The 21918-nt window shown below is 67.3% G+C and overlaps 6 protein-coding genes across 6 annotated transcripts; 4 read left to right on the plus strand and 2 right to left on the minus strand.

The window, feature by feature from the left end:
* Positions 1 to 2822: 2822 nt before the first annotated feature.
* EMIHUDRAFT_631866 (hypothetical protein) lies at positions 2823 to 5979 on the plus strand (the record flags this gene model as incomplete). Its single annotated transcript, XM_005788585.1, has 7 exons — positions 2823 to 3092; positions 3337 to 3482; positions 3707 to 3911; positions 4511 to 4702; positions 4781 to 4966; positions 5101 to 5415; positions 5555 to 5979. The coding sequence occupies 7 exons, from the start codon at positions 2823 to 2825 to the stop codon at positions 5930 to 5932; spliced, it is 1692 nt and encodes a 563-aa protein (XP_005788642.1). The 3' UTR covers positions 5933 to 5979.
* Positions 5980 to 8142: 2163 nt separating this feature from the next.
* On the minus strand, positions 8143 to 9257 carry EMIHUDRAFT_226717 (hypothetical protein; the record flags this gene model as incomplete). The annotated part of the gene is made up of 2 exons (XM_005788516.1): positions 8143 to 9049; positions 9121 to 9257. The coding sequence occupies 2 exons, from the start codon at positions 9255 to 9257 to the stop codon at positions 8143 to 8145; spliced, it is 1044 nt and encodes a 347-aa protein (XP_005788573.1).
* Positions 9258 to 11131: 1874 nt separating this feature from the next.
* On the plus strand, positions 11132 to 14383 carry EMIHUDRAFT_440685 (hypothetical protein). The gene is made up of 7 exons (XM_005788517.1): positions 11132 to 11283; positions 11490 to 11786; positions 11979 to 12123; positions 12265 to 12378; positions 12527 to 12882; positions 12984 to 13704; positions 13785 to 14383. Exons 1-7 carry the CDS (start codon positions 11171 to 11173, stop codon positions 14100 to 14102), a joined length of 2064 nt encoding a protein of 687 aa, XP_005788574.1. The 5' UTR covers positions 11132 to 11170; the 3' UTR covers positions 14103 to 14383.
* A 709-nt stretch (positions 14384 to 15092) lies between these two features.
* Positions 15093 to 16964, minus strand: EMIHUDRAFT_226719 (hypothetical protein; the record flags this gene model as incomplete). Its single annotated transcript, XM_005788518.1, has 4 exons — positions 15093 to 15269; positions 15351 to 15402; positions 15486 to 15816; positions 16499 to 16964. 4 exons carry the CDS (start codon positions 16962 to 16964, stop codon positions 15093 to 15095), a joined length of 1026 nt encoding a protein of 341 aa, XP_005788575.1.
* An 826-nt stretch (positions 16965 to 17790) lies between these two features.
* EMIHUDRAFT_226720 (hypothetical protein) lies at positions 17791 to 19038 on the plus strand (the record flags this gene model as incomplete). The annotated part of the gene is made up of 3 exons (XM_005788519.1): positions 17791 to 18269; positions 18338 to 18482; positions 18556 to 19038. 3 exons carry the CDS (start codon positions 17791 to 17793, stop codon positions 19036 to 19038), a joined length of 1107 nt encoding a protein of 368 aa, XP_005788576.1.
* Positions 19039 to 19671: 633 nt separating this feature from the next.
* EMIHUDRAFT_49645 (hypothetical protein) lies at positions 19672 to 19869 on the plus strand (the record flags this gene model as incomplete). Its single annotated transcript, XM_005788520.1, has 1 exon — positions 19672 to 19869. A coding segment is annotated over one exon (198 nt), but the record flags the coding sequence as incomplete, so codon positions are not given.
* Between the last annotated feature and the right edge of the window lie 2049 nt (positions 19870 to 21918).

The following is a 21918-nucleotide window of genomic DNA, read 5'->3' on the forward strand; positions in this document are numbered from 1 at the left end:
GACGAGGAGTTAGGGTCGGGGTCAGGGTTAGGGTTAGGGTTAGGGTCAGAGCTAGGGTTAGGGTTAGAGATAGGGTCAGGGTCAGGGTCGGGGCTAGGGTTAGGGTCAGGGCTAGGGTTAGGGTCAGGGTTGACGGCCCGCAGGTATGTGCCTTGCGAGGGGTTGGCGAGATGGTCCGAGAGAGTGGTCGGCTCTGTGGCTGATGGCAGTGAGGGAGGGAGGGAGGGAGGGGAGGAAGGGAGGGAGGGAGGGAGGGAGGGAGGGAGAGGGAGAGAGAGAGAGAGAGAGAGAGAGAGAGAGAGAGAGAGAGAGAGAGAGAGAGTAGAGTAGAGTAGAGTAGAGTAGAGTAGAGTAGAGTAGAGTAGAGTAGAGTAGAGTAGAGTAGAGTAGAGTAGAGTAGAGTAGCAAGCGCCTGGCGAGGAGGCCGGGGTGACTCGACAGGCCAAGCCGAGAGACGAGGCGGAGGGCGGCGCGGCGCGAGGAGGGCGAGGGTGAGGAGCCGGGCGCAGAGGCGGAGGAGGAGGGCGAGTGGAGGCCCTCGGAGAGGGGAAGTGGCCACACGTACGAAGGCCGCTGATCGGACCCGCGCGGCAAGGCGATGCGGAGCGTCCCTAGGGGGTAGGGATCACGGGGTGAGGTTCCGGCGCCCCACAGGCTTGCCGCAGTCTTGAGGAGGAGCGCACCAGAGGCGCTCATGGTCGGGGAGAGGCCGCACGCCCGCACGGCGGCCGCGTCCGCGTCGTCCAGCCGCGTCACGCAATTGTGCAGCAGCTCGCACCGCAGCGGCAGCAGCGGCATCTGGCTCCAGAGGGCAAAGAGCGGGTTCTTAGGAGCGCTGAGTGAGCTGTCACCGTCGCCATCCAGCCCGAGAGTGAGCGAGCAGCCCTCCTCGTCGTCGCCACCCTCAGCCTCCTCCTCGAGCGCCGCGTGCAGCCGCGCTAGCTCGCGCTGTGCCGCACCCAGGTGAGTACGAATGAGCAGCACCGCTGCCAGCTTTGCGAGACGGCGCAGCGCGCGGCACGTCGCGCTTAGCCGAGCGAGCTGCGTCGCCTGGGCCGGCGGGGCCGGCTCTAGCCGGGTGAGAATAGCGATGATGCAGTCGCATGGAAGAAGCAGCAGCTCAGGAGCTGTGTCGTCGGTGTCATCGTCAGGCATTTGCGTCACTGATGAAAGAAAGAAAGAAAACATTCCGATATTTCGTAGCGAAACGGCATTTTTTTGTTAGGGGCATACCGCGTTTTACGCCGAGAGCGGGAACCGAGAGGCGAGAGGCGAGAGAAGCCGAGCTGATCGAGGGTGGCGGGAGAGGGGAGCCGGGCGTGAGTCAGCCGTGACATCGTCGAGATCTTCTTAGGCGCCGGCGCGAAAGGACGGACGACACCACAGCTACAACAGTCAGGGAAGCCGAGCGGACCGCGGCCAAAACATCGGTTATCAAGGGATCGGCACTTCGGGAGACGGCGTTGTCGCAGAACGAGGGTCGAGGGCTCGAGGCCGAGGAGAGAGCGATGAGTCAGAGGCTGAAACAGCAGGAGCGAGAGAGAATGACGAGAGTCGAGAGACGAGACTCTAGAGTGGGCGGAAGAACGCGGCGTGCGCCCTCCTCTCCCATCCCTCGTTGGTGTGTTTTCTTTCTTTCTTTACACCAGGGTGAGGCCAAGCCGCCACGGGATCAGCGCCGCCGTGACGCCGACACACGCCACCGCCGCCTCGCGGGAGGCTCCGTCGCCGAGCAGGCTCGGCAGCGGCGCCTTGCGCGAGAGCAAGCCGCCGACCAGAGGCACCTGCAGGCAGGCCGCACGGTCATAGGCGACACGACGCACGCTCCGAGGTGGGTGAAGAGCGCGGAGGTCGGCCACCGCTCTATCCGTCCTTAAGCAGGCAGACAGGTGCCCGTCTACTGGAGGGTGGAGGTGACTGCTCTCTCAGAGGCACCTCGCTCAAGCTCGCCCGCAGAGCGTCGGCGAGACCCGAGACGCCGAGCAGCAGCGCCGCGAGGAGATTGACGAGCAGCAGCGTCCGCGGCGGGAGGCGGCGCACCATGCCATTGAGTCGGCGACGCGCTCGCCGGTGCAGCAGCCCCGCCAGGACGAGAAGGCCGACCGCTGCTCCGGCACGGGCGCGGGCGCGGGCGCGGGCGGCAGTCGCGTCGTCGAGCGCGGCTGGCGATTGGGCGGCGTCGCCCCGTGGCGATCGAGGCGAGCGCGGCGAGCGCTGGAGCGCCTGCGTGCAGTCGTCGATCCGCTCGCCGAGCGCCTCGACCGCAGCGGTGGTGGCGAGGCCGTCGATCCGGGCATCAATGGCGTCGAGACGGCCAACGATGGCCCGCATCAGGCCAGTGAGCTCCTGCTGCTGCTGGAGCGCGGCGTGCGACATGTGTCACGGGACTTGGCGCTTGATGTGGACGCGGTGGCAGCTCGCCAATCAATGCGTCGGCGAGAACAAAGAAAAACAAGTGCGCGGGGCGAGGTGCGCACTGTCCCTCGGGGTTCGTGCGTCGCCCATCTCTCCTGGAGATCTCTGCTGGCCGAGTTGTGTTCGGACAGCGGGCCCGCATGCCTTTTTCTCTTTCTTTTTTCCTTTGGGCAGGGACTCTGGCCGCGCCCGCAAAAAGAATTTAACCCCTCCCTCGCACAACACTGGGCACCCGACTGGCGCGCACTGGCACTAACGCGGGTACCACACCGCAAAAAGAAATTCGTTGAGCGCCTTTTTTGTTTCACGTGCCCTGAACTTGGAGCGGCCGCACACTGCTCGGTACCCCCCCTGCACATCTAAAGCCATGGCCTGTGAGCCGCTCGTAATTCTTTTGCTTACTCTCAATGCTGCTAACCCGCACGAAGCGACGCCTGTGCACTGCCAGCCTGGACGCCGCCGCCGCCGGTTCGCTGCCGCTGCTCGCGATCGTCGGCGCCCCAAACGCAGGCAAGTCGACGCTGTACAACCGGCTCGTCCGCACAGAGCTTAGCGCGCGTTCGTTCCGGCCTCGCGCGCTAGTGGCGCCTACGGCCGGCACAACCCGCGACAGGATGGAGGGAGAGAGCGAGTGGCTGGGCTATCGCTTCCGCGTGGTTGACACGGGCGGCATCGAAGACCTCTGGCCTCTCCGGCAGCAGCAGGCGGACAGCGGCAGGCGCGGCGCAGGCAGGCGGCAGCAGCGGCGGGCCCCGCATGGAGAGGAGGTGGCGCGTGGCGACGGCGAGGCGGCGTCGCCTCCGCCACCGGGCGGCTGGCAGCTCAGCGAGGTGGAGGCGGCGGCGGCGCAGCGGCGGCTCGCGGCCGCAGTCGAGGCGCAGGTGGCGGTGGCGGTGAAGGAGGCGGCGGTGGCGCGCAAAGCACTTCCAAGACAAGCCTGTGTCCCTCGCCGCCCGTTCCAGATGGCATGCACCTCCGGCGTGTCCGCAGGTGCTGCTGCTGGTGGATGCAAAGGCGGGCGCAGGCGCGGCGGAGGAGCGGCTCGCCTCGCTGCTGCGGCGGCTGAGGTGAGACACTTCCGAGACACTTCCGAGACACTTCCGAGACACTTCCGCCTCACTGGGCGAGACGCGCTCTGCCTCGTTCGTCCAACTGAATGAAGTGTATGCGCGCGGTGCTTTACGATCCCTCGCCTCTGCGTCTCCCCAGCGCGCCGCCAAAGCGCGTACCCCCCGACACGTCCACGACACGTCCACGACACGCCCACGACACGCCCACGACGCGTGCGCAGGCCAGTGCACGACCCCTCTGCTGGGGCGGTGCTGCTGGCGGCAAACAAGTGCGACTCGCGCGAGGCGCGGCACGGGATGCACGAGCTGTGGTCGCTCGGGCTCGGGGAGCCGCGCCTCCTCTCGGCGCTGCACGGCGTGGGCAGCGCCGAGCTGCTCGACGACGTCGTCGCGGCGATGCAGAGGCGCGAGGCCGAAAGCACCGGGGTGGCGGAGGTAGCACTGGGCGGGGCGGAGCAGCCTCGGGGCCTGACGCAGGGCGTGGGCGTTGCGTGGGAGATGCGGGGGCTTGCCACTGGCTCCTCGCTCTACGCCAGCGTGTCGAGGCGTGCGTCTCACCCTCCCCTTGTACCCTTTCCGCCAGGTGGGAGGAGGGCCGCCTCGACGCCTCACGTGCGGCGGCTGCGCTGGCGCTGGCGGGCGGCGCGGCTGGCCGGCAGGCGGCGCGGGGAGGCGGGCTCGCGGCTCTGGAGGGCGGAGGCGGGGGCGGAGAGGGGGGAGACGGGGGCGGCGGAGGGGCGAGGTTTGGAGGCGCTGCGCGGAGTGCAGCAGAAGGGCGGGAGGAGGAGGTGGAGGGGCGGGAGGTGGAGGGGTGGAAGGAGGAGGGGTGGGAAGAGGAGGAGGGGTGGGAAGAGGAGGAGGTGTGGGAGGAGGAGGAGGAGGAGGAGGAGGAGGAGGGGATGGGGCTCGGCGCGCGGCTCGGATCGGACGGTGGCGAGGCCGCCTCCCCCCCTCCCGCGCGGCTCGGCGCGGCGGCGGGCGGCCTTGCTCACCGGGGCGGCGCGGTGCCGGGCTGGGCGGCGGAGGACGCGGTGGGCAAGGTGGCGGTGGTCGGGCGGCCGAACGTCGGCAAGTCGTCGCTGCTCAACGCGCTACTCGGTCAGGAGCGGATGGTAGTCAACCCCGTCGCCGGCACCACGCGCGACTCGGTGGCGTGTGAGTACGAGTGGCGCGGCGAGAAGCTGCTGCTGATCGACACGGCGGGCATCCGGCGCCAGGCGGCCAAACAGCCCTGCGCGGGCGGTGTGAAGAGCGCGGCGTGAGGAGCGCCTCTCCACGCCTCCTGCTGCAGACAGGCGGCGGGCGGCGAGGAGCGCGAGGAGCTCGACCGAGCGGCGGTGGCGGCGGCGAGGGTTGCCATCAGCCAGTGCCACGTGGCGCTCCTCCTCCTCGACGCCTACCAGGGACTCACGCGCGCCGACCTCGCCATCGCCGGCCTCGTCACCGAGCAGCAAAAGTCGTGTGTCATCGTCGCCAACAAGGCGGCAAGCCCTCCGCTCACCTCGAGTGCACAACTCATCGGCAGTGCATCTCGGCTCACCTCTCCTCATCCCCTCCCGGCCGATCTCGGCTCGGCCGATCTCGGCCAATCTCAATCTCGGCCAATCTCCCGCAGGCGGACCGGCTCGACGCGGCGGCTCGCCGCGCCTTTTCCGACAGCGTGCGCGAACGCATGCCTTGGCTCGACTACGCGCCCGTGCTGCACGCGTCGGCTCTCACCGGCGCCGGCGTCGACGAGGCCCTCGACACGGCGGCGAGTGCGCTCGCGTGGCGGCGCACCAAGGTGCCGAAGCGGCGGCTCAACGAGCTCTTCGCGAGGGCGCAGCTGCTGCGGCCTCTCCCCGTCGTGCGCGGCGCCCGCCTCAAGATGCAGTACGCGACCCAGCACGCGACGGAGAGCCCGACCTTCGTCTTCCGCATGAACCGGCAGGTGCCTCCTCACACGCCGCCGCATCGCTCTCGCCCCAGCCCTCGCCTCCGCCCTCGCCCCAGCCCTCGCCTCAGCCCTCGCCTCAGCCCTCGCCCCCCATGCCCCCCCCCCCCCCCCCCGGCCCACCGCCGCCCCGCAGGCCGAGATGCACCCCTCCGTGGTGCGCTGGGTCGAGCGCACTCTTCGCTCCCACTGGCCCTTCGACGCGACGCCGCTGCGGCTCGTCTTCAAGGCGGACCCGCCGCGCCGGCGCCGGCGCAACGCCCTCGCGCGCGCGGAGGGCGCGAGCTCACGCTTCGTCAAGATGCCCAAGAAGAAGTGGCGCGAGCTGCAAAAGCCGTTCTGGCAGCGCGAGAAGTTTGTGGCGCAGGTGCGGGAGCGAAACAGAGAGCGCCGGCGCGCCTCGCAAGAGGCGAGGAGGGCGGCCGCGGCCGCGGGTGGGCTGCCCACCTCAGGACGGATCGGCTCCGCGCTCGCGGCGCGGCATGTGCGCGGGGAGGGGCATGGCCAGGGGTGAGGGGGGAGAGCGGGCTAAACTTTAGCGCCTAGAAAGCCGTAAAGACGACACCCATTTGTTCACGAATGTATGTTTGGAAAGAAGGACACGACATCCACACAAAAAGTAGAGAGGCACACGAAGTTGGGCCGAGCCCGACGAGCGACGTACGGCTTTATGTGAGATGTAGTGTCGCCTTCCTGCTTGCGGCTACGCCCTCGCCTACCTCAGCACCAGGGCCGTAGCGCGGGCCGCCTCGTGCACCATCAATTGCCGACATTCACCTTGACGTTGGCGCTACTTGTTGCCGCAGTGAGCTCAGCAGCGCCTGCACCATTGCTTCCACGCCTCTTGCAGTGGCGTATGTACACGACCACGAGTATGACCAACAGGATGGCAAAGCAGCAACAAGCCGCGGCGACAGCAATGACAACCGATGAGTTGGTCTCAGGCTGTTCCTGGTCCTGGGCTTCACCCAATGTGGCCCAATATGGAGGGGGGGTCGCCGCCGCCCGCGTCGCCCGCGGCGGGCCCGCATGGCGCGCCGCTCGTCGGGAGCGTGCCCAGCAGGCTGTGCAGGGCAGTCTGCCTCACTCAGGGCGCCGCCGCCGCTGCGCGGGGCCGCCGTCGGCGCTGCTGCCGTGAACACTGCCGCCGTGTACGTCACCATCGCCTCTCTTCGTCGCCGATCTCGCCGACGCCGCCCGCCGCTCGCCGCCGCCCTGCCTTGCCCTGCCCTCACACAAACAAACAAACACACACCACACACACACACATACAGACACACACACACAACTCCTTGCCCCCGCGCCCTCCCGCCCAACGCCCTGCGCCTCACGCCGCGCGTCCCACGCACTCCCCGTGCCCCGCGCCCCCACGCCCCTCACCTCGCGCCTCACGCCTCCCTCCCCACCCTCTCAGGCATTTCTCCCTCCCTGCTGCTCGCCGACTCCTCCTCCCCCCGCATGACCGGCGACTACCCGTCCTTCCGCGGCGACTCCTCCCTCCTCGGCGCCAACGCCTACTATACCCGTTCGGCCCGGTGAGGGGCGGGAGCGCAGCCATTCCAACGGCTGGGAAAGTTTCTGAACGGCCGTGCATGCGTCTGCATGCCGGACAACTAAGAAGGTCCCTCGCTCCCGCTCCTCTCTCGGAAGACGCGTGCCGGCCAGGGGGACTCGCTTGCGATCCCGCTCCAGCCAGAGGCCGCGTGAGGCGTGTGGGGCGGTGCACGCTGGGGCTCGGCCCCAAGTGCGCTGGCCTCGCGTTCGAGGGGAGGGCGGCTCGTAACTGAGGTTCGCCGTCGGAGACAGTCGTCCTCCCCTCCTCGGCCGGGCAACTAGGTCATTGAGGCCCCCCCCGGGGAAGAGACCGAACGGCCGGCCGACACTCTCGGCCATTCCAACGGCCAGGCCGCTCGCTTAAGGCCGATTGGCTAGACGAGCGGCCTACCTCCAATGGGGCTGTCTGGGAACGCGTGGAACCTGCCCGCCTCGGTGGGAGGTGGTTTGGCGCCGACAGTCAGCCCCATGGGCAGTCTGGATCACGGGGGATGACATCCTGCCTCCCGGCACGCCGGGAGGAGGTGGGTGCTCCGCCGCCGGACCGCCCTCTCCACCACCCTCGCCCAGGGATCTACAACGCTGTCTTAAGGTCCGACCTGTGGGCTCTGCCTGCGCTCGGCACCGGGCACCGCCTCGGTATACAAATCAAAATGCGCCTGCGGGCGGACCCTTACAGATCACAGATCACTAGAACCCGCGTTTACTGACAGACTCACTCAGACACAGGCAAAGTGCCGCGTATGCACATATACGAGATGCTGTCTCTGTGTCTTTTCCAGAGAAGTTACCCTGCGCCCCTGTACCGCCCCGTCCCCTCTCCGCGCGGGCCGCCCAAGCGCAAAAGGCTGGCAAAAGGGCCTGCCAGAGGGGTTTGTGCTCGACGAGACGCCTCCCCTGTGTGTCCTGAGCATGCTCATTGCTCTCTGCTCTGTTTAATAGCTCAAAGCTATAGCTTGCTAAATGAGGAGACACCCATTTGTTCACGAATATATGTTTGGAAAGAAGGACACGACATCCACACAAAAAGTAGAGAGGCACAAGGCCGAGCCCGACGAGCGAAGTACGGTCACGAGGTCACGTAGAGAGAGCAGCCGTACGCTCGAGAAACACACACGGTCATACACATCGATCGATACTATATCTTGTGCACGTAACAGGGGGCGCGATTCATTTGGCCCAGACCCAGGACGCTGCCTTGGCCGCCTTAGCCGCCTCCTTGGCCGCCTCCTTGGCCGCCTTTTGGTTGCGCCTGAGCAGCATCATCGCCGCCGGCGACTTTGCATAGTGCATCGCCGGCTGTCCGCGCATGTCCCGAACGTCGTTGCGTGCGCCGGCGTTGCAGAGGTGCCTCGCGCAGGCAAAGTGGCCGCGGTGCGAGGCGAGGGCGAGCGCGGAGATGCCGTGCGACGTGCTCGTGTTTGGGTCGGCCCCGGCACGCAGCAGCACACGCAGCACAGCCTCCGCCCCCGCCAGCGCGGCGAGCGCGAGCGGCGTGCAGCCCTGCGACTGCGTCGCCTCGAGGCTCGCGCCGGCGGAGATGAGCAGCAGCGCCAGGGCGGCGTGGTCCCGCGCGGCGGCGAGGTGCAGCAGGGTGCGTCCTTCGGCGGCGGCGTCGGGGGAGCCGCCCAGCCAAAGCCAGGCTCGCACGGCGCACAAGTTGCCCGCGTTTGCCGCCGCCGAGAGCGACGGAGGCGCCGGCGCGCCGCAGAGAGCGCAGCCCCGCCCCGGCGGTGGCGCGCCGCAGAGAGCGCAGCTCCGCCCCGGCGGTGCTCGGGGCTGGTCGTCGAGTGCTTCTCGCGGGACGAGGCGTCGCCGAGCGGAGCACTCGCCACACCTTCCGACGAGCTGTTGATCGTCGTCAGGCTGATCGGCGGAGGTCACCGCCGCCGTGCTGGCCAGCCGCGCCCGGGTCGACTTGTCGCGGAGCGCCCAAAATATACTGCCGCCGTGGGCTGACTTGTCGCAAGCCCCACGCTCGACGCTGGGAGCCACGCCGTCGATCAGCCACTGCGAGCGCACAATCTGGGCGGCGGACAAATCCGCGCGCCGCGCCGCACGAGCAGGCCTCCCTTGCCTGGGGTGCGCAGGCCTCGCTCTCGAAGCAGCGGCAACCAGCCTGATGGGGGCGGGGGCCGGGTGAATGACGTGCCTCCGTTTGCGTTTGCGTCTGCGTTTGCGGCGCGCGTTTTCTCGTTGGGGGCGTACTGGCCAGCCGCACGTCGGACGTGCTCGGTGAAGAAGCAGCCGTCGTGTACGCTCCAGGGTCGCTGGTCGTCGTCCATATGCCCGGGAGCAAATGAATGCCTTGCGACACTGGATCTTGCGACACCGACGGGGTGACCGTCATTGGGCGACCCCTTTCGAGTTGCAGAGCCTCCCTCGGAGAAAGGTCCTCACTCAGACGCAAAGCTGACGCCAGCTTGTTCGCGTCGCCAGCACCTCCTTCTCTCCTCGTCGAACGTTGATACGTTGATGGCGCCAGCGCCTGCTGTTGACAAGTGGGGAGCAGACGGCTTCATCGCGAAGCTGCCCCCAGCAGGCGTCTTGACGGGTATCAAAATTCTTCCCTACAAAAGAGGCCAACGGACCCGAGAAGCACTATTTCCCTCCACCGCAGTCAGCCAACCTCTGAGGTTACTCTTTACCTCAGGCACTCGCTGAGGAGCCTCTTCTCATACGAAGGGTCTTCATCCCTCCTGCTAGTCTTCACGGAGACTTCTCCGCGTGAATGAATGAACACTGACTCAGAACAAACACTTATGCAAATCCACGTACCCGCGGCCGCGGGCGCTCGCTGCCATCAAGAATCACAAGGACTGGTTCGCGCACCAGGAGCTCGTCAAGGCGCGGGATGTGCACGTCAAGAACAACCCGTCCCTCGGAGACAGCGCCGTCAACAACAACCCGTCCCTCGGAGACAGCGCCGTCAGCAACCGCGAAGCCGCGCGCCTCATCTCCGCCTCAACGCCTTTCGCGGGCAAGGCCTTCGATGTCCGTGTCGACGGTACGTACGCCACCGCCCTCTCCTCCGACACCCTCCAGGACGAGCTCCAGCGGAAGCTCGGCCTTTGGCTCTCCGCGGCGCTTCCCACCCTTCGGGTCGCGCTCGAGCGGGGCATCCCAGTCGATTTCTTCGGCGACTACCTTTACAACAAGGCCCACCACCGGCGGCCCCACGACGGCGTCCTCGCCGCCTGGGCGGACGCGATGCGCGCCCCGGCCAACGCGCCGGTCGTGCACGGTGACAAGGAGAAACCAGAGCTCACCCGGCAGTACAACGAGGGGTACAAGGTCGACCTCGCGGAACCCCACGCTGGCCCGGGAGGATGCGATGAGGTGAATGAAGTCAAGCTCTGGACGCCCCTCCTCAAGACCTCCTCGACGGGCGTTGGCAACGCCTCGAGCGGCGGCACACCCGCCTCCGTTGGCCACTCCTACGCCTTCGGCAGCACCGAGGAGAAGGCTCGCCGCCTGAACATGGGCTGCAAGGCGCGCGGCCCGGCCAACCCTTCTCCCACAAGAACGGCCACGGCTACGTCAAGGCGCATCGCGGTTTCTACCACGACGCGATCTTTGTCAAGCGCAACAACTTCAACCTGCTGCTCCACGAGACGTTCGGCGGCGGCTTCTCGCCCACCGCCGTTCTCAAGCTGCGCCGCCTCGCGCGCAAAGTCGCACGCGGCAGCGTCGACCGCACGGCCTACTCGCCCAAGTACTCGCTCTCTTTTATGTCCCACCATGCAGAGCGCATCTCTCTCTCTCTCTGTTGTGCGAGGCGTGAACCGCGCCATTCGCTCTCACCTGGCAACCCTGTCTGCACGTCTCGCGCGCGCGTGAACAGGGCTCCAGGCCCCAAATGATGTGTGAGTGTTAGAGTTGTTTGGTATTGCTAAAAATCTCTCTCACACGCCACCTCGAGGCACCACCGCTAGAACTCGATGCACATGGCAGCAAACAAACCACCCAGGCAGCCACCAGCTGCCACAGCCAATCCGTCGGCCGTCAGGAACTCTCTCTACAACCCCACTGAGACGCGTCTCCTCTGAGACGCTCAGGAATCTCTTGGGACGCCTCGGCGAACTTTTTTGGGACGCTGTGAGAAGGGGAACGTGTGAAATCTTGCATCTATCTCGGAGCAGGTCTCCGGGAACCATAGCGAGACACTCTCAAGGGCCGTAGCAAACCTCCTTTCGCAATGGCCTCGGGAAAGAGGCAGGAGGAGCTCGAGGTCCAGATCAAAAGCCTCCACAGCCAGCTCGAGAAGCTTGGCGTCAACTCCTCCGGGCAAAAGGACATCTTTGGCCGCAGGCGCGCCGCGCACTGCGCGAGAGCGAAACGCGCCCGCATCTCACCGAATCCACCTTGTTGTACACCGCCGCCGTCGCCGCTCACGCCGCCGCCGCCCTCCACCTCGCCCACGCCTCCGCCGCCCTCCACCTCGCCCACACCGCCGCCGCCGCCGCTCACGCCGCCGCCGCCCTCCACCTCGCCCACGCCGCCGCCTCCCTCTGTAGCTTCGATTTGCCTGTGGACGCCGAGCACAAGGCCACGGCATTCGCGGTGAAGCTCTTTCGCCTGCCCGTGCAGCCGCACATGTACGCCTTCTGGGCGGCCACCTTCGGCTTCTTCTGCACGTTTTTCGCCGTCTTTGCGCCGGCGGCACTCCTAACGTGGATCAAGGAGGACGAGTCGGAGGGCGGGCTGGGCCTCACGCCGGACGAGCTCTCCTCTGCGGGCGCCGCCGCCGTCGGCACGACCGTCGCGATGCGTTTCCTCGCCGGCCCGCTCTGCGACAAGTTTGGAGCACGCAAGTCCGCCGCCCTCCCCTCCTCCTCTCCCTCTCTCCTCCTCGGGCTACTCAGCCTCCGCGCCCCTCTCGTGTCCCCCAACCGCCCCTTCCTCCGTCCGCTTCCTCCCCCTTCCGCCTTTCCTCCACTCGCCTCCCTCCCGCCTCGCCTCAATCCCACGCCCTCCCTTACGCATGCTGCCTCGGCCCGCCGCAGGACCATGGGCATCCTCCTCTTCACGGCGCTGCCCGGCCTCGTCGTCCTCGCGACCGCGCAGAACGCCAATGCCTTCATCGCCGGCCGCGCGCTCATCGGCCTCTCGCTCGCCTCCTTCGTCACCTGCCAAGTCTGGTGCTCGCAGGTCGCGCGATGCCCTCGCCTCTGCCCGACTCTCTCTGCCCGCCTCTCTCTGCCCCTCCACGCTGCTCAACCCCCCCCTCCCCCCGCCCCCCGCCCCCGGCCCCCCCTTAAAGGCCCGGGGGCCCCTTTTCCCCCCCGGCAGATGTTCACCAAGAGCATCGTCGGGACCGTCAACGCCACCGCCGGCGGCTGGGGCAACCTCGGCGGCGGCGTCACCCTGCTCGTCATGCCGCAAATCATGGTGGGCTTTCTCAAGGCGAGCCGCGCCTCCCATCGACCCCTCCCCCCCCTCCTCCCTCCCCTCCCCTTACCCCCCTCCCCTCCCCTTACCCCCCCCCCCTCCCGCCCCTTCCCTTACCCCCCCCCCTTCCCTTACCCCCCCCCTCCCCCCTTCCCTCCGGCAGGTGACCGACCAGGACACGGCGTGGCGCCTGTGCATGATTGTGCCGGCCGCGATGATCATCCTCGCCACCCTCCTCGTCATGAAAGGACGCGACCTGCCCGACGGCAACTATAAGGAGCTGGAGATGTCGGGCGCCAAGCAGAAGGGCAACGGCTCCCTCGTCTTCCTCATCGCCGCCTGCAACATCAACACCATCCCGCTCATGATTTGCTACGCGACGTGCTTCGGCGTCGAGCTGACGATGAACAACAAGGCGGTGCTCTACTTTTACGAGTACTACGACCTCTCAAAGTCCCTCGCCGGCGTGCTCGGCGCATGCTTCGGCCTGATGAACCTCTTTGCGCGCTCGTGGGGCGGGTGCGACACGCCTCCGAGACCAGCCGAGACACCGTTTGCCCCTGTACTCCTCGCCATCCCGGTTCCAGCAAGCCGCTCACCCCGCGCCGCGCCGCCCCCAGACTTCTCTCGGATTGGACCATGAAGAAGTTCGGGATCCGCGGCCGCGTCTGGTCGCTCTTCGTCGTGCAGGTCTTCCAGGGCTTCATGTGCCTCACCCTCGGCCTCCTCACGGTCAACATGCCCGGCCCGGTCCGCATGGAGAGGGGCCAGGCGAGCAAGTACCCGGCCAGCGTCTTTGAAAACATCTACAACGTGACGCCAGAGGTGACCTTCCATTGCTACGGCGGGTACGAGGGCCCCCTCTTTGGCGGCGACGGAGACTTCTGCAAGCCCAAGTTCGACAAGAAGGACCCGTGGAAGTTCTCCCCGTCGGGGGAGATTGCCGGCGCGCGGCCCGGCGAGAACCAAAACGGCATCTACGGCGCCTACAAGCACACGGTCGAGTTCAAGGGCGGGTCCGAGACGACGACCTACGTGGTCAAGACCAAGGCGGCCTGGATCCCGCCGTGCGCGTCGAAGAGCATCGACAACCCCGGCACGGGCCACGCCTTCAGCGCAGACGGCACCGACCTCGGCGTGGAGAAGATCCCCACCGACGCGGAGAAGATCGTGGTCGGCGACGTGTGGAACCCCGACTGCGTGCGCAACACGGACGGCGCGCTCGGCAAGACGATGGCCGTCATCATCTTCTTCTCGATCGGCGTCCAGATGGCCGAGGGGCTGACCTACGGTGTCGTGCCGTACGTCTCGCGCCCCGCCCTCGGCGCCGTGGCGGGCATGGTGCGCCGCCCCACCCCCCCACCCCCCTCCCTCTCTAGGCGTGAGCGAACCCCCAACCCCCGCCCCTTTCTCCCCCGCAGGTCGGCGCGGGCGGCAACCTCGGCGCCGTCATCGGCTCCAAGGTGATCATCGCGAATGCAAACTACGACCAGGGCTTCGTCTACCTCGGCATGGTCATCCTCATCGCGTCCCTCTCGCTGGGCCTCGTCTACTTCAAGGGCGAGGACGGCGGAGGCATGTTCCTCAAGCCGGGCGCGCTCGGCAAGTTCGACCCGCAGCTGTGGATGCCCAAGGGCGAGGAGATGCGCGGCGCAGACCAGATGGACTACTCGTCTGTTGCCATTCCGGGCGAGGCGAACAAGCCGAAGGCGTCCACGGCCGATGAAGCCGAGGCCTAGGGCGGCTCGGCCCGCCAAGAGTCGCCGCGCGCGGCAGAGTCGCTCCGCCGCTAGCGCAGCGCCGCCTTTGTAGGGAGGGGGGATATCGCGCATGCCATGCCGCGCAACCCCGAGGTGCGCGGGGGACCCGGAGAGGCGCTCCCGGGTCCCGCAACCGACCTCGCCCGACTGTACACTTGGTGATTCACGGGCATGCTGCATACGGCTCTATGTGTGTGTGTGCGGTCTGATAGAGTTGAGTTTCTTGTCAGATTAACAGATAACATGTACTACACATATGCACTCTCGGACGCCGGACGGTGCTCGGTGCGCGTTGAGACAATTTTAGAATTACCCACAGTTTACACACCTCTCTTTAGACTTTAGTCTTATAACTCTCTTCGCACCGGCCACCGGCACCGCTCTCACACTTCCGACTTGTCACTTCTTCACTTGAACTTGTGATTTTTTCGAATTTTTCGCGCTGGAGGCCGAGCTCGCCACTGCACTCTGCACGCTCGATAAAGGGCGTGTGAAGGAGAGCGACTGTTGGATCCCGTCGGCCGTCGCCGTGTCACCTCCCCCTCCCCCCCCTCCCCACCAGCCGCGCGATTTGATCCTCGCTCGCCTCCCGCAGCAGCTTTGCAGGCGACAGGGGGCCGGGAGCGCCCTCACCCACTCTGCCCGCCTCCGGCCGCGCTGGCGAGCGAAGCTGCGTCGTGGCCTCCTCTCCGCCGCCCGTGGAGCGCGCAAAATGACTCAAGAGGGTCCCCTTCTTTTGTGCGGAGGCTGCCGGCGCAGCGGCCAGCGCGCGCTTCTGCCCGCCTCCGCCCGCATCGCTCATCGCCTCAGCCGTTGCCGGTGTCGGCTGCACCGCCGCCGTCAGCTGCGCCGCGGCCGCGCCGGAAATTGGCGCCTCCCGAAAGGCTGTGCGCCGCATCGCTAGGCGCTCGAGGTCGCCGGGCTTGATGCGCCGGCTGAGGACCGTCGTCGGGCGCGGCGTGGGCGCGCCTAGCGACGGAGGCAGGGTGCCGTGGGAGGAGGGCTCGGGCTCTGCGTGGGCGACTCTGGCGCGGGCGCGCCTCCGGGGCCGGGCTTGTCGCGCCAGCCGAGGCACCAGAGGAGGCCGCCGTACGAGGGCGGCGCGCCCCCATCGAGCGCGAAGCTGTCGTTGAGGTGGATGAGCAGCTCAAGCGCCAGCTGCAGCCGGGCGGCCGGCGGCGTGGCGCCCGCTGCTGCTGCCCCCCCTCCCGCTCCTGCCGGCTCGACTTCGCCAGCGGCAGCCTCCCACCAAGCCGGTACCGCCTTGCCCCACGCCATTCTGAGAGGGGCGCGAGGGGTGGGGACCTGTCAGCAATGGCCCAAAATGGCGCCGGCGCCAGAGCTCTCTCGCTCCGCGCGCACCGGACGTTATTGTGCAGCTCTCCGCTCAGCGCGAGGCAGCGCTGGCAATCATCCCAGTACGCGTCGCCCGTGCGACCACTCTCCAGCTCCGCCAAGCTTGGGCCCTCGCCGCCGCCGCCACAGCCCGCGAGCTGGTTGCGTCCCCAAGCTGGTACGGCGACGGCGGCGCGCGCATACCCCCCCGGGTGGCGGAGACACCAGACATACGGCGCCTCGCGCCAGCCGACGAACTCGTCCAGGAACTTGTCTGCCCGCGCGGAGGCGGCGTCGCGCGCCATGGTGGCCGGGTCGATCATGCCGCTGTTCACGTAGGCGGACATGCGGGAGGCGCCTGCCGGGAAGAGGGGTGGTGGACGGGTCATGGACACGCGTCCTGCCGCCGTCGACCCAACAGCCGCGTCGCAGGCCGCCTCTCCCCTCCGCGAGCGGGTTGTTGCGGTGTGAAGCGTAGCTCTTCAGACCACCCGACGCGACGAAGCGGCGCCAGCGGGCGGCGGCGGCGGTTGGCCCGCCGCGTGTGTGTCCCACTGGGCGTACCGTCGCGTCTCGCCGGCTCGGGAGCAGGAGCGCCTCCTCCACCGAGTGGGCCGGCCGCAAGTCGACGCTCCATGCCGGCGGCGGCGGCGGCGGTGAGGCCGGCGGCGGAGCGGCCGGAGGGTCCCAGTCGGCCCGCAGCCTTTCTGCGCGCTGCGCCGCCGTGGCAGCGACGAAGCCTCGGTTGCCTCCCCTCAGTGCCGCCTCGGCGACGAGCCTTGCCGGTACTGTGCAGTGGCAGTCGACCAGCCACACCGGGCAGCCTGTGGAGGCGACGCGCCTGCGAGGGGCGGCGGTGGTGGCGGCGGTGGGTCGTTGGTGAGTGAGGGCGGCGGTGGAGGCTGCGGCGGAGAGCGCCCGATCGCGTGTGCGTGCGGCTCGGGGCGGCGGTGGTGGCGGCGGTGGGTCGTTGGTGAGTGAGGGCGGCGGTGGAGGCTGCGGCGGAGAGCGCCCGATCGCGTGTGCGTGCGGCTCGACACCAAAGTGCTCCTCAGCAACGACGAGTGCGGCTCGTGCGGCCAAGCTCATCGCGACGGCGGCGCGGCAGCCGTCACGCACGAGGTGCACCCACAAGGCCGTGCCACGCTTCTCGAAGGCCGGCTGCAGCTCGCTCAGCGCTTCAAGACGAAACGCGGCGGAGCGGTCGGTCGGAGGCCGCCGAAGCCGCGGCACGGCTGGCGGATGCGAGTCCTCGACGACAGCGACGCACACCAGCGGGATGCCCTGTGCCGAGGCTATGCGCAGCGCCACCTCTAGCGCCGGGTTCCTCTCGGCACGGAGGGCGGTGCGGACGAGGTAGAGGACGTGAGCTGGAGCCGTGGTTGCGATGCGCGTGCGCGGAGGAGGCGCGCACGGCTGCTGCTGTGCACTCGGCTCGCCGCGGATGCGCTCACGCAGCGCAGACGGCAAGGAGTCGAGCGCAGCGGTGGGAGCAGGCTCGCTCATCGCTCGTGCTGCACTCGGGTGCTGATCGCCATGGCACGCTTCCCGGACTTTTCTGAAGCTATTCTTTTTTTGCTTCGGCGGAAAGCACGCCGGGGGGTAGGGTCGGTCTGGGCCCTCCCGTCGGGTTTTCCCCTCTCTCCACGCTGGAACTTTCACAGCAGAAAAAGAAATTTTCCGCGGAAATCACGATGTCGACCCTCCCCATGTGGGTGTCTGGTGCTTGTAGGGCTTGAGAGTGGCCTGTCATGTCTCAGGAAGGACTGTGGTCGCGGAGAGTACCACCACCCATCACTTTAGTTGGTATAGTACCCCACCTTCACCCATCCGTGATTTCTTTTTTAGTTCCCCATAAGTAAGGTAGGTAGGTAGGTAGGTAGGTAGGGGCACCGCAGGGGCCGGCCAGGTTTTTTCAGAATTTCAGCATGCTGTCCGCCCAAGCAAAAAAAGAATACACCTGTCAGGAGACGGAACACGGAGAAAGAAGCTGTATGGTCACTAGAGACCCACACACCATCGCTACATCACCACAGCCTCCACCAAGTCGGATACAAGTCGATGACAATGTGCGCGGCAGGACAAACCAAACATGAGACGGTTACACAAGGACGGTCAGGCTACGGTCAGGATGTAGGTTTGAGTTCACACTCTCCAACATTGAAACAAACTCTTCTCTCTCCAACATGACATGTCTCTTCAAAATTCTCTTTGTTGCACAACCAATGTTCCTTTTTTGTTGACGTACATGTACGATCTACCCATGACACACTCCAGAAAAAGGAGGGAAAACTTGTTGGACGTGTCACACACTATCACGCTCGGCACGCTAATGCCCCCGGCTGCTATTCGCGGCGCGGCCGCCTGCACGCTCCACCACGACCGCACACACGGGAGGTGCGTCGCCGGCGTCACCTTTGGGTGCGAGCCCGGCCGTTCGGATGCGGCCCTCCGCCAACCGCCGCGCGTCTGGGTCGCGGGCGGGTGCCGCGGCTACTTCAATGCGACCGGTTCGCGTGAGCCGCCCTTTCGCTGCCCCTTCCGGAAGACTACCGGCGGCGGCCGGGTCTACTGTGGCCCAAACGATGAGGCAACGCTCGCGCTTGCCACCTCTCCGCCGCACGCCACCGGCGGGCTGTGCCGCACCCTGCGGCCAAAGGCAGTCTATGACGGCTCTCCGTACAGCTCAGTGCCTGAGAACCTCACCTCGATACCGCACGAGAAAGAGGCGCTCGCGGCGGTGCTGGCGGCGGTGCAGTCGTGGTTTGCAAGGCTAGACAGCCTGATGGTAACCCTCGCTCCAAATTACACGTGAGTCGCACCCCGCCACAGCAGACAAGCCGCGCTTTCGCACAGCACCTCGCACACCTCCCTCGAAGGTTCGCCGCTGGATACATTCGGCCGTTGCAGCTGCGGCGAATGATCGCGCTCGCGCAGACAGCGGGCAGCGGGGCAACGTACTGCGAGATTGGCCTGAACGGAGGCCACTCGGCCGCCGCGATGCTCGTTGCAAACCCGCGGCTAGTCGTCCACGCATGCCGCCCGCTCGCACTTGGTCACCCTATGCCAGTGCGCCGACCACGCAACTTGAGAATAGGCGTTCGACCTTCTCGCGCTCCCCTACTCGCGCGCGGCCGTCGACACGCTGCGCCGCGCGTTTGGCCATCGCTTCGTCGTGCACGAGGGCGACTCGACTCGGCAAGTACCGGCGTGGCGGGCGCGGCTCGCCGCTGCAGCCGGAGGCGACGTGGCCGCCGCGCGCGTGTGCGACGTCGTCTTCGTGGACGGCGACCACCGCTGGCGTGGCGCGATGCAGGACATCGAGCATACTAGTGCCGTCGCCGCGCCGGGGGCGGCTCTGGTCGTGGACGACATTGCTGTCGGGCCCGGGAGGGCCCTCAGTGCAACCACACGGCGCAACCTGACTCGTGTCGACGAGCTGTACGGGCCGTTTAGCGCGGGCAGCAGCCACAATCCCTGCCGCGGCGCGCTCGCGCCGCGCGGCGTGCAGCAGCAGTGCAACCGCTGGGGCTTCGCCGTCGGGCGCTTCCAACAGGAGAGCAGCGGGGTGCTCAGGTGAAGAGCACGTGAAGCCAGTGACTGACTAGCTGTATATAGTCGCGATCTGCCGGCGTGCGTATGAGCTCACTAGCTAGAGCTCACACTAGAGGCCGTCATCGCATTCGCCTTCCTGGTACCCAGCGCTGACTTCTAACTGTCGTTGCTGTCTCTCCCTTCTCGACTGTCTGTGCTTGAGCGTCTTGGGTCCGGGGTTGTGTGTTTTCTGTGAAGCCAGTGAGCTCACATATGACATATTGGGGATGTGGAGCCAATCGTTTTTTCCCGGGCACTGGGCAGTACAGCTCACGGAAAAACACAACCCCGGACCCAAGACGCACAAGCACAGACAGTCGAGAAGGGAGAGCGACAGCAACGACAGTCAGAAGTACAGCTCACCGCCCCCCGCCCCCCCCCCTCCCCGCCTTTTCCCGCCCGCATAGACATTCTCTCGAGGTCTCGCGATAGCCACCCAAAATTAGGGACCCCCACACCGGTGCGTGGTCGAGACTTTTGTAAATAACCTCAGGCGGGCGCTTCTCTTTTTGAGCGGGCTCGCCAAATTCTCTTTTTGGACGACAAGAGGTTGCTGATGCGGTGTCTCCGCCGGTGTTGCTGGCTGGCTCTGCTAAGCCACGCCACCGCGCAGGAGCTCTACGCGCGGCTGAACTTGACGCGGTCCGCAAGCGCCAAAGACATCAAGAAGGCATACTACCGTGCGGCCTTGCAAACGCACCCGGACAAGGTTGACGAGGTGGAGAAGGAGGCGGCGACCGCTCGCTTCAAGGCAATTTCCGAGGCGTACGAGGTGCTCGGCGACGACAACCTTCGGCGTGTGTACGACGCGTCGGGTAGCGTCCCAGACGGCAAGGCGCGCAACGCCCGACAGCGGGGCAGCGGTGACGACGGCTTTGGGTACGAGCAGCAGCAGCAGCAGCAGCGGCGGCGGCAGCAGCAGCACTACCGCAGACCATCTCGGCGCTCCTACGAGCAGTTCGAGGTGAACCTGGCGCAGCAGCGGATGGTGCGGCTCCACTCCCTCGACCAGCTGCGCGACGCGCTCCGGCCGGGCAGCAGCGGCGCGCGCTACGGGCTGATTGGGTTCGTCGGCAAGTCCTCCAGCCAAGGCGCGCCGCTCCCGCTCTCCCACTCTCCCCACCGCCGCCTCGCACCGAGACGCACATGCCGACGCGACGGCCTTCCCTCCAGGCGAGCACCTCCTCCGCGAGCGGCTCCGCTTCCCGTACCCGTTTGCCGGCTGGTCCAACCCTCGGCACGGAGACGGCTTTTGGTGGGAGGAGACTGCGGACCTCGATGGTGGGAGAGGACCCGCGAGGACGCGAGATTGCCCGGGAGAGTAGGTGGGAGGACGTGCTGCAGACCTTCATCGTTGGGGGCTCGGACGGCGGCGTCGCGCGCGCGCTCGGCGTGGAGACTGACGGGCCGGCGGTCGCTTGGGTGCGCATCCGGCGCGGCGACGGCGAGGAGGGGAGCGGCGAGGGCTACCCGAGCGCGGCCGAGCTGGATGTGGAGCGGTTCGAGAGCGACGACGGCTTTGTGAGCTGGGCCTACCACAAGCTGGCCGTCGAGTTTGAGATCGTGAACGAGGACCACAGGCCGCTGCGCTGCTGGTGGATCAACGGCCGGTCCGCGAGCAAGATGGGGGAGGTGCTTCCGGGAGAGTCGTGGCGGCGCGTCCCTCCCCTCGCGCGAGAGGCTCCTGCTCCGCGCCTGCACACACACTCGCCTGTGGGCGCAGGCACAGCTCCTTCCTCTCCCACGAGTGGTTCTGCTGGCCAAACGCGACCGCAGGCCACATCTTGGGCAAGGGCGCGGCGCTGGCGCACTTCACGCTCGACGACGTCGAAGCGCTCCGGCCGGGCTCCCCGCCGCAGCGGGTGGTGGTCAAGCCAAAGTGCGTCGACTCGAACGGCAGCCGCGTCGCGCTGCGCGGCATGGCAGGGGCGGGGCGAGCGATGCTCTGCTCTCACCGTTGATAGGCAACTGCGACTCGTGGGCGCGCAACGGGCAGTGCAGCCGCAACCGCGGCTTCATGGATGAGGGGTGCATGCGGGCTTGCGGCGGCTGCGAGGCGTGGGCGTGGGCGTACGAGGCTGGCCTCGGAGCGCTGCACGGCGTGCTGCAGCAGAGGGGCATCCGGTCGCTCGCCGAGCTGAAGGGGCTCTCGGGCCAGCAGCTCGAGGCGCTGCGGAGGGACGCGGCCGCAGCCGCGCCCGCCGCGGCGAAGCAGCTCGACAAGCTCTCCGACAAGCTGACGCGGCGGAGGCGCGTCGCGGCGCTGGCGCAGAGCGGGCATGCGGGGCAGGGCGCGTGCGCGGACAAGCGGCCGGAGTGCGAGTCGTGGGCGGAGAGAGGGGAGTGCGACACCAACTCCGGCTTCATGAGCCTCAACTGCGCGCGCGCGTGCGGGGTGTGCCGCGAGGAGGAGCCCAAAGCCGCGGATGAGGGCGGCGGCGGGGAGGGGTCGGAGCACTGCGGAGAGTGGGCCGCGGCGGGAGAGTGCGAGCGCAACCCGAGCTGGATGAGGGAGCATTGCGCGGCCTCGTGCGGCGACTGCGGCGAGGGGGGAGGAGGGCAGACGTCGGAGCACTGCGCGAGGTGGGCCGCCACGGGGGAGTGCGAGCGGAACCCGGGCTGGATGAGGGAGAATTGCGCCGCGTCGTGCGGCATCGGCTGCGCCGCAAGCAGGAAGCCCGGCGGGGCCAAGGATGAGCTCTGACCACGAGAGCGAGAGAGTGAGATGTGCGTGCTGCCAGTGTGCAGTGAGTGACCTGTGTGTGTGCTACTTGTGTGACCATGCGCTATTTATTAGCTTGGACTTCCTCTCCTGTCTACTCCGCGGGGCCGGCGGGCCGCGGCCCCGCGCGCGTCGGGGCCCGTC

The sequence above is a fragment of the Emiliania huxleyi genome (genome assembly GCF_000372725.1).
Source record: "Emiliania huxleyi CCMP1516 chromosome Unknown EMIHUscaffold_134, whole genome shotgun sequence".
Taxonomy (NCBI): domain Eukaryota; phylum Haptophyta; order Isochrysidales; family Noelaerhabdaceae; genus Emiliania; species Emiliania huxleyi.